The sequence below is a fragment of the Erinaceus europaeus genome, chromosome 7 (assembly GCF_950295315.1).
Source record: "Erinaceus europaeus chromosome 7, mEriEur2.1, whole genome shotgun sequence".
NCBI lineage: Eukaryota > Metazoa > Chordata > Mammalia > Eulipotyphla > Erinaceidae > Erinaceus > Erinaceus europaeus.
The window spans coordinates 59,422,436-59,436,162 of NC_080168.1; the positions used below are offsets into that span (position 1 = coordinate 59,422,436).

Consider the following 13,727-nt stretch of genomic DNA (forward strand, 5'->3'; position numbering starts at 1 on the left):
TTTGCTTTCTGAATTCACTGATACTTGTTTGTGAATTATTTTGGGGAAGAAATCTGACTCAGAGTGGAGTGTGTGTGTGTGTGTGTGTGTCTGTGTGTGTCTTCTCTACTTCCCTTTCTCCTCTTGCTATCCCTAGAATTTACAGTGGACAGTAGATTTGCATAATTGTCTATTCTTGCTTTCCCTTTTTTTCTTTCTCTTTCTTTTTCTCTTGGATTTGGTTGCTATTTTTTCTTGGATTGGAGGTGTTGTTTGGCTAACTGGTATTGGTTGAACTGCATCAATCCTTGCTTCAGTTACAATTGTAATTTCTGAGGTTGGTGACTGCATTTGTCATAAAGGTCTTTAGTATAGCATGACTTGTACTCAAAACACAACAACTGAAGAACGACAGAACAGAAAAATAAAAAACACATCAATAAAAAAATGGTTAAATCAAGAGCAAATAAAACTGCTACCACAATGAATCAAGACAGGAGCCCAGAAGAAACTCCAAAAATCAGTCAGAAAAATTTCTCTAGTAATAATTTTCTAACAGGGGGCTAGGAGGTGGCACACCTGACTGAATGCACACGTTACCATGTGCAAGGACCCTCCACTCCTCACCTGCAGAGAGGAAGCTCCATGATCAGTGAAGCAGTTATCTTTCTTTCTACCTCCCTTTCTATCTCCTTTTCCCCTCTCAATTTCTCAATTTATCTCTATTAGATAAAGCACACATATATATACAATTGTATATCAGAAAAAGAAAGTTTCCTCTTTTAGAAATAGGTATGTCATCATGGCACTGAGGGGCCTTGGCAGGGAACTCACTGTATCAATATGAAATAATACAGAAATAACTGAGTTACATGAGAAGTCACTATTAAGTAGGCTTCTCCCTACTCAAGAAGGAAATTTACTGACATGTCAGAACCAGACTATGGCACTGGGACACCACACTGCTTGTTTTCTCAAAACGACATTACAACTGTCCCACTTTCAAAATGCCCCTTGACATTCCTGATTATTAAGACTTGTTAATGCTCTGAAATATACCATGGTCAAAAACCACTTTTAATACTGGCAAAAAAAGAAACTGACCAAGACTGCTGTTTGCCTACCAGAAGTTAGAACAGCTTTCTTTATAACCTTTATTATGTAGAGATGCACAAATATATATTACATTTGATCAGATTCTTTTATGCTTTCTTTCACATCATAAACTAATATATTACAACTAGAAAAAAGCAAATGAAGAATGTAAGGGGGGAACCTTATCCAAGTAGCTGTGGTACCAAACTAACAGCTTTCTATATTTATATATGGAAAGCACTTTGAGCACTTCCAGAAACTGAGACATCAAAGGAAGCAGTAATCAAATCAATAAGGAACCCGATTGTAGCTAATGCCTCCACATTCTCACATAGGTAGTTAGTTATATGTCTCACTTTCCATGAAGCTTTCACTTTTTTTTTTTTTGATATAACATGATGTTCCAATTCTTTAGTAAATCAACCTATCTCTTTATAAAAAAAAAACTTTCATATCTTTTTCTGTTTTAGAGATAGGAAAAATGGAAATGGAAAGGGTAAGTAAACAAAATTATTTCTATATTCTGGCAAGCAAAAAAAAAACACTTAAAGCTTTTTCACTTGGTAGCTATACATACACTTGTAAGGACAGTGCAAAACCCAATCTTTCCTTGAAGTCATATGTTAGTTAAAAATAAGCAACAAACTGAGTTAAGTGCACATAGTGTGAAGTGCAAGGATCCTGGTTTGAGGCCCTGGCTCCCCACCTACAGGGGGGTTGCTTTACAGGTGGTGAAGCAGGTCTGCAGGTATCTATCTTTCTCTCCCCCCACTATCTCCCCTTCTCTCTCGATTTCTCTCTGTCTTATCCAACAACAGGATCAGCAGCAGCAACAGCAATACTGGAAAAAAAAAAGTGGTAGCCAGGAGCAGTGGATTCATAGTGCAGGCAACAAGCCCCAGTGATATCCCTGGAGGCAAAAAAAAAAAAAAGAAAAAAAGAAAGAAAGAAAGAAAGAAAGAAAGAAAGAAAGAAAGAAAGAAAGAAAAGAGAAAACACAAAGTAATACTTGGACTAGATTGAGTGTATTGCACCAAAGCAAAGACAGGGAGGCGGCGGGCGGGTGGGGAAGGCTTTACAGACCTGGTGAGTGATGTTGAAAATGTACCTGAACTGGAAATGACAGTGTTTTGCAGACACCAATCATGAGGATTATAGCCATGTATCAACAACTGTACCACAAACCATTAATCCCCCAATAATGTGATAAAAGGGGGAAAAATCAGTAAAGCACCTGGTGCTGTTTTTAACACTACCCACTGTTCCATCTCCCCCGCCCCCAACCTCTCCCTTCTGGTCCTACTGGAAAATAATCCCAGCTGCCATGACAACCTCTGCTCCAAACAGCCCTCCACAGTGCCATCCTGCAGAAATCTTGGGTTCAGTACAGCTGCTGTGCCGGATGCTGACAAAATACAGACCTCTTCACTATAAAAGAGAAAAAGCACAAGCCAGTTAACATTTTCAAGCAATCTAACTATATATATATATGTCAAATGCTCACTTTAGATTTAAATTCAAGTTAGACAGTACTAGATGTTACTAAAGGTTTATTGATAAATGACAATACCAGAGAGTCACACCTCCCCCTTAACAACTGAGACAGAAAACAGAAGTAATATAATGTCATTAAAATCAAGAGGTATTATAAAAGGTAAAGTGTGGTATTAATGAAAGCAGATTCCTTTAAAATATGGCAAAGCTGAAAGACTAAAATATATATATATATGGAGGTTGGGTGGTAGTGCAGTGGGTTAAGTGCACATGGTGCAAAGCGCAAGGACAGGCGTAAGGATCCCAGTTTGAGCCCCCAGCTCCCCACCTGCAGGGAGGTCGCTTCTTAGGCAGTGAAGTAGGTCTGCAGGTGTTTGCCTTTCTCTCCCCCTCTGTCTCCCCTCCTCTCTCTATTTCTCTGTCTTATCCAATAACAACAAGAGCAATGACAACAATAGTAATAATGACAACAACAAAGGTAACAACAAGGGCAACAAAATGGGCAAAATGGCAAAAAATAAATAAATGGCAAAATGGCAAAAAATAAATGGCAAAAAATAAATAATATTATATATATATATATATATATATATATATATATATATATATATATATATATATTGCCTCCAGGGTTATTGCTGGGGCTCGGTGCCTGCCCTAGGAATCCACTGCTCCTGGAGGCTATTTTGCCCATTTTGATGCCCTTCTTATTGTTGCCATTGCTGCTGTTGTTGGGTAGGACAGAGAGAAATTGAGAGTGGAGGGAAGACAGAAAGGGTGAGAGAAAGATAGACACCTGCAGACCTGCTTCACCACCTGTGAATCGACCCCTCTGCCGACTGGTCGTGAGCTGGGGCCTCAAACCAGGATCCTTGCACTTTGCACTATGTGGGCTTAACTCAGTTTGTTGCTTATTTATATAATTATTCCCTTCAGACTCAGTTCTAGTGTCAGTTACTTTATGAGCACTTTCTTCCAATTCTACCCTAGCCACCAGCACTATGGGATCACAAAGCATCCTAGGGTATCTTAATCATAAAATATAACACATTTTATATATGATGTGCACCTCATATATCATAATTGTCCAACAGATTGTGAATTTGATGGCAAGAACCATGTATTTTATAACTCTACTGCCAGAACCTGAACATGTACAATACTAGTTAATCCATGACTGAGGCAAGACTATCTACAGGTGATTAAGGCAAGATGGCCACAGCTAAATTAGTAGTTTAACAAGAGTAGATCAGCAATTTAAGAGCAGAAAATATGGCCTGCAGAGAACAAGAAAGGAACCTTAGAAGATAAAACAGGAGGGCTGGGTGGTAATGTAGTGGGTTAAACGCACATAGTACAAAGCACAAGGACCTGACCAAGGATCCCAGTTTGAACCACTGCCTCCCCACCTGCAGGGGGTTTGCTTTGCAAGTAATGAAGCAGGTCTGTAGGCATCTATCTTTCTCTCCCCCCTCTGTCTTCCCCTCTTCTCTCAATTTCTCTCTTTCCTATCCAACAGTAGCAGCAACAATGAAAAAAAAGATGGCCTCCATAAGCAGAGGATTCACAGTGCAGGCACTGAGCCCCAGGGATAACCCTGGAAGCAAAAAGAAAAAAAAGAAAAAAGAAAAAGAAGATGATGAAACAGTTCTGTTAGGTCCATATTGTGACATCCAACCACTTTTGTCTACTAATTATGATCAGCAACACAAGCAAATTGGCCATGTAATAGCTAGCTGCCAATGAGAATCATCCAAAATAGAAGGTCAGAAAAGAAGACTGAAGGTTTTGGAATTTAGATACATTATCTACTATGAACTTATTTATGAAGGGGCTGAAAATAGGGTTCTCAACTAACAGTCTCCCTCTGAATGAGAAAATTATTGGTTCAGATAAAGGTCAAAATAAAGCAGGTAAAGATAAATACATAAGAAATAAAGCAGATATAAATAAGCAAATGGAATAGGTAGGTAATATTAAATTGTGACTTATGAGCAAAATTTACAGTTTGAAATCTTCATAAGGAGGAACAGTTCTGAACAGTAATGAGATCCTGAGTACAGACAAAAGTCAAGTAAGGGAAAAAGTACAAAATCAGGCTGCCAGAATTCTATTTAACTGGAAATAACACAGAAAAAAACAAATAAGAAAGCATGTTTTTGAGGCAGAAAAGCCTTGATCTGTGCGATGGCATGGACTTTTAAGGAGAGGCTAGTCTAATGAAAGAAAGGGAGGTAAAAAGGGAATTGAGAACTAAGAGGAAGTCCCTTTATAACTTGACAGAAATAGGAAAACTCGGGGGTCGGGCGGTGGCGCAGTGGGTTAAGCGCATGTGGCGCAAAGTGCAGGGACTGGCGTAAGGATCCCGGTTCGAGCCCCTGGCTCCCCACCTGCAGGGGAGTCGCTTCACAGGCGGTGAAGCAGGTCTGCAGGTGTCTATCTTTCTCTCCCCTTCTCTGTCTTCCCCTCCTCTCTCCATTTCTCTCTGTCCTATCCAACAACGAATTGCGTCAACAAGGGCAATAATAATAGCCACAAGGAAGCTACAACAAGGGCAACAAAAGGGGGAAAAAATGGCCTCCAGGAGCGGTGGATTCATGGTGCAGGCACCAAGCCCAGCAATAACCCTGGAGGAGGAAAAAAAAAAAAAAAGAAATAGGAAAACTCATTTTTTGGCAAGAGGAAGTTAGGGTACATTTGGTAAAAGAGAGAAAGAAAGGAAGGAAGGAAGGAAGGAAGGAAGGAAGGAAGGAAGGAAGGAAGGAAGGAAGGAAGGAAGGAAGGAAGGAAGGAAGAAAGAAAGAGAGAGAGAGAGAGGGGAAGGAAGGAAGGAAGGAAGGAAGGAATAAAGGAGGGCAGAATGATCTCATAGAAAAACTGTGAAGAGTTGCCAATTCCAATTACAACAAGGGATCAAGAGTTCCAAAGATCTCAGAGGATGAAGCTAGCAGGGGTTAACAGGGATCAGTCTAAGGTTACTGTTTCCTTTGTGGCAATTGTTTTAGTCTCACTAAATCCCTCAGTAACCTTACCTGGTAGGCACTATTCTCTCAATTTCAATAGATAAACTGAGGCTCAGAGGAGTAGATTCAATTTTCCCAGCTATTCACAATACACACACACACACTTCAGCCCTGATGAGCTCCAGAACCCTACTTCCTGGATCACTCCACTAGCCTTATTTCCTCTGTATTTACATAAAGCTTCCTCTACTTTCAGAAGACAATCTGTACACTGCAGCATGTAGAACATCAAGTTGCCCTTCTTACTTACCAGATGCTAGTTGATTCACTGTAGCCCACCACAGCATGGCAGCCTAATGCTTTCGCATGTGATTTTATTTCTTGTCTGATTTCTGCCCACCAGGCATCTCGTGTTTCCGGTTCATCTGAAAAATAAATTTTAAATCAATTCACTACTTGATAACAGATTGTCCACAGGAACAAGAAATGTTTCAAATAACAGAAGCAATGTGGCATTGTTCTATAATAAGTTCTAAAACTTCTCATCTTTAAAATACTACTTCTCAGAAGCATTTAACATCTTAAATTTGATTGCTGGAAAGCAAGCCACTTAGATCTGTTCATCATTTTAAGGGGAATCTGTAGAAGTATATTCTATTTGATACAGTGTAAAGTAGAGACCAAGAATTTCCAGGTTCTAATCTGAAAACAAGAAGATATTCTATGCTGTGCCTTGCTGACTGGACACTTTATGGCCCATCTCCATAAATAAATAAATTTATTTTGATTTTACTTCCTGGTGTCTCTGTTTTATGGTCCACTACACTTCTGGGTTCTTTTCCAAGGCAAAATGTATCAACATTAAAAGAGAGGGAATGCCACCTATAGCCATCCCTCTAAAAATATGTGGGCCCTATACAAAACAACAAGAAAAAAAGAAACTGGCCCTTTCAAAAGAAGAAAGTAAATTTTACTGTACAAAATTAACATAGATTATTTCATTACTGCCGACAAGGACCTATTTCTAGTAATACTCTATAAAACCCCATGCATGGCTCTAAAGTTTAAAAAATGCCTCAGGACCACAGAAGTATATTTGCATACAATCAGGAAGTCCAGCGTTGCACAGAGCAGAGGACTATAAGTAGAGCATCTGACCACTTACATAGAGCTGCAAACTACTGGTTAAATAGCAGTGGCCAGTTATAGTAACATCTTATATGCAGACACATTAGAAACAGCCTATGATCAGTATATCTGAATTTGTTTCTTTTTGTGGCCTGCTCCATTTGGGAACATTAGGAGGTAGATTTAAAAAATGCTTAGCTCTTATCCTGCAATTTTTTCATGGGTAACACTTTTAAAACTGGAAACCAATCCAAATACTTTCCATTTTTGAATTTAGGCATATATCCAGTTTTCAAGATGTGTTTTACAAAATAATTAAAACAAATAGAATTATACTCACTAGTAAAGCAATGAAGACAGCAAAGTAAAGAAACATTCAAAAGCCTGCTATAGCTCACATTCCTAGGATGTAATTTTATTTCCTCCAGAGGGAGGGAGAAAGGGAGATGTGAAGAGATGAAAGCCAGAACTACAAGTGATGGCAGTCAGTTCTTGAATTAAATTTTGGTATCCAAGACAGCTATCCTAAAGCTTTCTTTCAAGAGAAAAGAAAGAAATGCAGACTACAGGAAACTAAGGAAAAGATCAAAGTGCAAGATAAAATAAGGGAGAAGAAAATAGAATGGCTACAACATGCTACTAGCAGTTAATATTATGAAAATAGAATGGCTACAACATGCTACTAGCAGTCAATATTATGAAATGGGTGGGACCAATTAGGTTACCCTGTTTTGCACATATACGACTATGTGGTAAAGAATTGTTTTCATAATCCTAACTCAAAGATCTACATTAACTGCACAAATGTTCTCAAATCTGTTTTCTTTTTTTCTTTTTTATACAGACATGCTTCCAGATCAACTTGGTCACTTATTTAGCACCCTTTTCTTAAAAGGAATTTCTGTACCATAGAACAAACCATTATTAACATAGGAGCTCTGATCTATCAGTACACTGTTATTTGAAAAAAAAAAAAAAAAGCACAGATAATATAAAAAATACATCTCAGTTTAGAAAACAATTATATACATTTAAAAAACTATGAAATTTAAAACCTAACTTTGCTTAAACAACAACAGAATCTAATGTTTGCTTTTGAAACTATTCAAGAAATTTAAAATGTTACTTGCTAGTGCAAATAACTGCACTATGTTTTTTGTGAAAGTAAATGTTCCTGTGTTAGGTCTGCCTAAATGTGTGCCACAAATAATACATAGCAGCTTATTTCGTGTCAAAATAAAACTCACAAGAAGTAACCTATGACATTGTTTCTTAAATTAATAAAAAACAGAATGTATGTTTGAAGGTCAAAATTTATTTGGAGGTGGCCAGCATAGCTAAATGGAAAAATATGAAATACTAATTACTAAGAGATACATGTAAACACATAGAGTACAGAGTTTATTTACATCAAACTTACCTTGTATGGCACATAAAAAAGCAGATAATTAAACCAAACACTATGTGAGACTAAGTGGCTAATTAAAAAAAAAGAAAAGGAAAACAGAAAGCTGAATGCAGTGCAAGTGGGAGCGTTCGTGTCCTTCTGACAAACTCACAAGCAGCCTTGATTTTGACACATGAGCCACACAACTGCACATGAGGATGCCGTTATTGTGCTTAAAGTATTTAAAAATTTAAGAAAAGCTAGAGAGTTATATCACATGGGAGCTTGGGAAGCAAATGGCGTATGTCCACATTCTTTCTTAAATTCGACTTTTGGCTAAAGCAGAAGCTCAAAGAACAAAGGATTTTTGCAAAGCAGACTCAGCAGACAGGAGCCAGAACAGTGGGTATTGTGGCGCATGCTTGGATCAAATGACAGTACGGACTGAAAACTATGGCAGCTCACTGAAATGAGTACAGAAAGTAATGGCCCTAGGTTCTTGGTGAAAGCAAGGCAAGCATACAGTAGGGAGCATTTAGTCACAAGCTAGTCATCGGAATTCTGTACAATTGTAAGTAAGAAGCCAAAGTGTGAATTTAGAGACTGTTAAATTTAAGAATGGTTTAATGTGAAATTCAAATTAGTCAATTTATTTCGTATTAGAGAGAAAATTAAACTTATGTTCAAGGTCTATATGATGCACAAGAGATAAGCCAGGAGATATCTGAGTCTTAGTTGTGAATCAGTGTAACTTACAAGTGGAAATTCAGGAAGATCCCTGTTTTTTAATCCCTGGAGTGGAATTTTAGGCTTACAAACTGCAACCACATTCTTACAGAAGCATACTAGTGAATCTGAAGTGTCTTAGTCACCCTACAAAAGTGTCAGCTGAGGTCCTATCATACTTACATAAAAGGCAAAACAAAGCAGCTGACTCAGAAATGTAGGGCATGTATATATGCTGTATATGGAAACTGGATACAATTTAGTCACTTGGCAGTATAGGCAGCTGAGATGTGAGGGTCATCACATTTCAGGGATGTGAGGAAAAAATTTCATTCTCAATACCATACCCCTCTCAGTGGTCTACAGAGTCATTTAAAATCATAATGTGATAATGCTTTTAGAAGTATTTTAAGTTGAACTGTCAGGCACATTATTTCCTACTACTCAGGCTGCTTTCCCATAGAACAGTACACTTCATAGGTAAGATCACCAGTCCTGTCATGCAGCCATCTCATAGTAAGCACATGTTAAGCTCTACATCAGTTCCTCACTGTCGACTTTTAGGTTAGTGATTGCACACCTGAGTAGACACCACAGTTCATTCATTTGACAGCTGTTACTATTCTAAGTCACAGCCTTAGCTGGATATCTTACCATCTTTTTTATTCTAAAACTGACAATAAGTTCATTATGTCAGAAGTGGAGAAGTAAAAAGGCATCAACATGACATGCCTTTATAAAATGTACTCCTCTTGTGATTTTCAGCAGTCATACACTACCAACAAATGAACACTGGCTACCTACAGTGTTTCTAGTTTTACATAGATAGCACTGAGAGAGAATGACTCTGCCTTGGATTTTGTTTTGTTTGGTTTTGGCTTGGTTTTTTTTTAGTCTAGTTTAAAAAAAAAAAAAAAAGAATGGAAGGTTACGGCTGGAGCTTAAAGAATGAATAAATTCCCTGCTCCTAGTTGCTCCCCCCGCCCCCATCTTCTAGATCAGGGGTAAGGAACCTTTAATCTGCCAAGGGTCATCTGGATATTTATAACATCGTTCACAAGTCATATACAATTATCAAGTTAAAAATGAACATTTAATATTGCTGTGTAAAAGCCTAGATATATTGAACGTCAAGTCCAGCTGGTGATTGCCTTGGCAGGGCCAGGCCAAAAGACTGGCTGTGTGTGATGCATGGCCAGAAGGTCCCCTCACACCTGATCTAGACAAAGTGGGGGGGGGGGGCTGGGGAGAAGAGAGGCAGAGAGAGGATAGATACCACAGCACCACTCCACCAATCTTGAAGCATCTCCCTTGCAGATGCTCCCATGTGGTAGTCTGAGGCTTGAACCTGGGTCCTTATGCGTGTACTCTCCACCAGGTAAGAACCATGCCAACCCCTCTCAAACTAATTTTTAAATGAACAAGAGAAAATAAATGTACTAGATATGAGAAAATAAAGGTCCTTGATATAATAATGCTAGACTATTTTGTTAATAGATAGTATAAAAAGCTATATTCTCAAACACCAAAAAGGTAACATTCCAACTGAGGATAACCTTTACAAGATGTTAATGCTTTCCTATTGAAATGGAAATTAAAGAGTTCAGGTTCAAGGGAGTATAGAACCGCAAACTCTGGCAGGAATTCTGTAGCAGACTAGGAAGATTTTTCATAATAGAGAGAATGTGGTATGAATTTAATGTGGGACGTTAATATGATAGCTAGACATGTTGGACCAAACTGGAATCTTCACTATCTGAAAGAAAAAAATCAAGTATATAGTCTACTTAACTGAAATTTTACTCTTTACATATTTAAAATATGCTGAATACCAGTCACGCTAAAGTGAAAATTATATATTGTATACATTACACTATATATTAAAATAATGTAATGAATAGCCAGTAACTGTATAAAGGTACATATAAAGAGTGAAATTTCACAAGGAGAAATTACAGATCGGACTTTGTTTTTTCTTCAGATAGTAAAGAATAGCTATGAAGTTCAGTTACATTATAGAGAAAAAAATTATATAGTACATCTACATGCTTATAAAGAGAAACATATTATACATACTATATTTATGACTTCTTGAATTCGCTCCTGAAAAACTTAGTGAAATATTTAAAATATTTAACTTATTTAGTCTTGGGTTTTTTGCACTCCCTACTCAGAAGGATCTCTTAAGTGTAGTTAAAAGAGTAAATACTGAGATCATTAGCAGGATTCAAGCTCAGGAAAGCCTATCTGCAATTAATGAACACATGTATGCACAGATGTGTGCAGGAAAAATAGTAGGACATAGCCTACACTGGGTATGTGTCTACAGACTGTCTCCTGAGCTGAACAGCTGTGCTCCCAACCCCAAACACTGTGCTCAACACCAAGTAGGGACTCCAATAAAAATCTCCTTCTTACTCAAGTCTACTCTGTGTGCTTCATAAGCATCTCCTTACATATTAGCTAACTCACAATTTATTTTAATTAAATAAGGACTGAGTGATAGTGCACCTGCTTAAACACACATATTATCATGCACAAGGACCCAGGTTTGAGCCTCTGCTCCCCACCGGAAGGGGGGTAGCTTCATGATTGGTGAGGCATATCTGCAGGTGTCTCTAGTTCTCTCTCCCTATTTCCTCTCCCCTCTCAATCCTATCAAGTATAATAGAAAGGAAAAGACAAAATAAAAATAAATGTAGCTCCTTTTCTAGGTTTTAATTATTAATTTTACCCAAGGTGAAACAAATGTAATTCTGAAGACTAAAAAAAAAAAAAAGGAATTTTGGGGGTGGGCAGTAGCACACAAAGTTAAGTGTACATAGTACAAAGCACAAGGATCCCAGCATAGTGCACATAGTACAGAGCACTCAAGGATCCCAGTTCGAGCTCCCAGCTCCCCACCTGCGGGGGGGGGGGGGTGGCTTTACAAGCAGTGAAGCAGATCTGCAGGTGTCTATCTTTCTCTCCTCCTCTCTATCTTTCCCTCCCTTCTCAATTTCTCTCTGTCCTATCCAATAAAATGGCAAAAAAAAAAAAAAAAAAGGTCCCCAGGAGCAGTGGATTTATACTGTAGGTACCAAGCCTCAGCAATAATCCCAGATGCAAGAAAAAAAAAAAAGGAATTTTCTATATTTAGACCACTAGTCTAAAGCTTATCTTATCACTAGTAGAAGTTTCTTTTATTAAGACTGAGAAAACTCTAATGTCTATGTCTTATGTATATGCCCTAATACTGAGAATCTGTCTAAAATATATTTTAAACAAATTGTTTAAAGTTTTCTCAAAAAGAAAAAGTATCTAGTTTTAAATAACCTATTTTAATAACTCAGCACAAAGCACCTCGCACCCCTGCCATTTCCAGGCCACTTACCTGGCCTGGATGACTGCAATCTCTTAGCAAGGCCCCCTGTCTCTACTCACACTGCCTTTATCCCCTGTCCGCTTGACAGCCAATGATCCAGATCCACATATGACTAAAGTTCACCATGTCTTATTCCTGGGCACTCCCTGCTCCTGGCATGTCCCACAAATATATGTTTTTTATAAAGGACATATCCTCCTTCTCAATATCAAGATAACAGCTTGTCTTTCCCAGAGTTTGTAACCAAGCTAGAAACATAAGAAGCAAGACAAAGAGAAGTAATCATTTTAAAATAAATTCTCAGATACTGAGTTTCTTCTTCCTACTCTTAAAAAAAATGTTTAGTCAGTATAGATAACACAAAATAAAACACCAAAGGTGAAAAAACAGTAAAAAAAAAAAACAGCTAACATCTAATAACTAATAACAAATTTTTAAAAAGATCTAACATGAGATTTTGTATTAAAAATGTAATGTGTATGGGAGGCCGGGTGGTGGCACATGTTGGTAAGTGCATGCATTACTACACATAAGGACCCAGGTTCAAGACCCTGTTCCCCACCTACATGGGGGGAGCTTCAAGAGCAGTGGAGCAGGGATATAGATGTCTCTCTAGCTTTCTCTCTCTCCCTCTCTATATTCTCTCCCTCTCAATCTCTCTGTTTTGTCAAATAAATAAAGATTTAAAAAAAAAAAAAGCTAAACTACTGGGCTCAGGCAAAAATTACTAAAATCATAGGCCCCTTGGAATATACATGAAATAGGCATCATAGCTACTTCCCACATGATGACCCCTAGTTTCATCGGCTTTATTCCTACTTTTGGGTTCTTGTTTATTAAACTATTTGTCCTGCTTTACATCTTACCGTTTTTCAGACACCAATTTGCAGATGCTACCATGAAAGCATCCATCCTGACTTCCCTGGGCAGATGACCTCACCAAAGAGTCCTGAAGTTTCACCTCCCCAGAGCCCTGCCCCACTAGGGAAAGACAGAAATAGGCTAGGGGTATGGATATACCTGTCAATGTTCATGTCCAGTGGAGAAGCAATTATAGAAGACAGACCTTCCACCTTCTGCATCCCATAAAGAATTTTGGTCCATAATCCCAGAGGGATAAAGAGTAGGGAAACTCTGTTACTATATTTTATTGTTGACTGAAACCATTAATCTGTCCAATAAAAATTAAAAAAAAAAAAACGGAAGCTTCCAATGAAGGGAAAGGAACATGGAACTCTGGTGGTGGGAACTATATGGAATTGTACCTCTGTTAACTTACAATCTTGTTAATCAGTATTAAATCACTAATAAAAACACATTAAAAAATCTAAAAAAAATTTAAAAAATTTAAAATTAATATGTATGACGTTACTATATAAATACCAACAACTGAGTACAGGGCATAATGCTGTTGTATAGATACTGGATTTTTCAGAACTACATTCCAAGTATGCGAGCTTCCTGTGAGCAGGGACCAGCACCTTTGCATACCTAGTTAACAAACTGCATGGTACAGAGTATATTCTGTTTAATGCTGATATAGATGTCATGTCTCATTAAACACTGTATGACACTGTGTGATTTCCTATAC

General features: G+C 37.9%; 1 protein-coding gene across 23 annotated transcripts in view; it reads right to left on the bottom strand.

The window, feature by feature from the left end:
* The window catches only part of C2CD5 (C2 calcium dependent domain containing 5), a 109,031-nt gene that overhangs the window by 46,642 nt on the left and 48,662 nt on the right, over positions 1–13,727 (bottom strand). For all 23 annotated transcript variants that reach the window (XM_007517898.3, XM_016185928.2, XM_060194503.1 and 20 more), the window contains 2 exons: positions 5,842–5,956; positions 2,407–2,502 (listed from right to left, as the gene is read on the bottom strand). In XM_007517898.3, the coding sequence (XP_007517960.1) occupies positions 2,407–2,502; positions 5,842–5,956 (211 nt within the window). The remainder of the gene's footprint in view (positions 1–2,406; positions 2,503–5,841; positions 5,957–13,727) is intronic.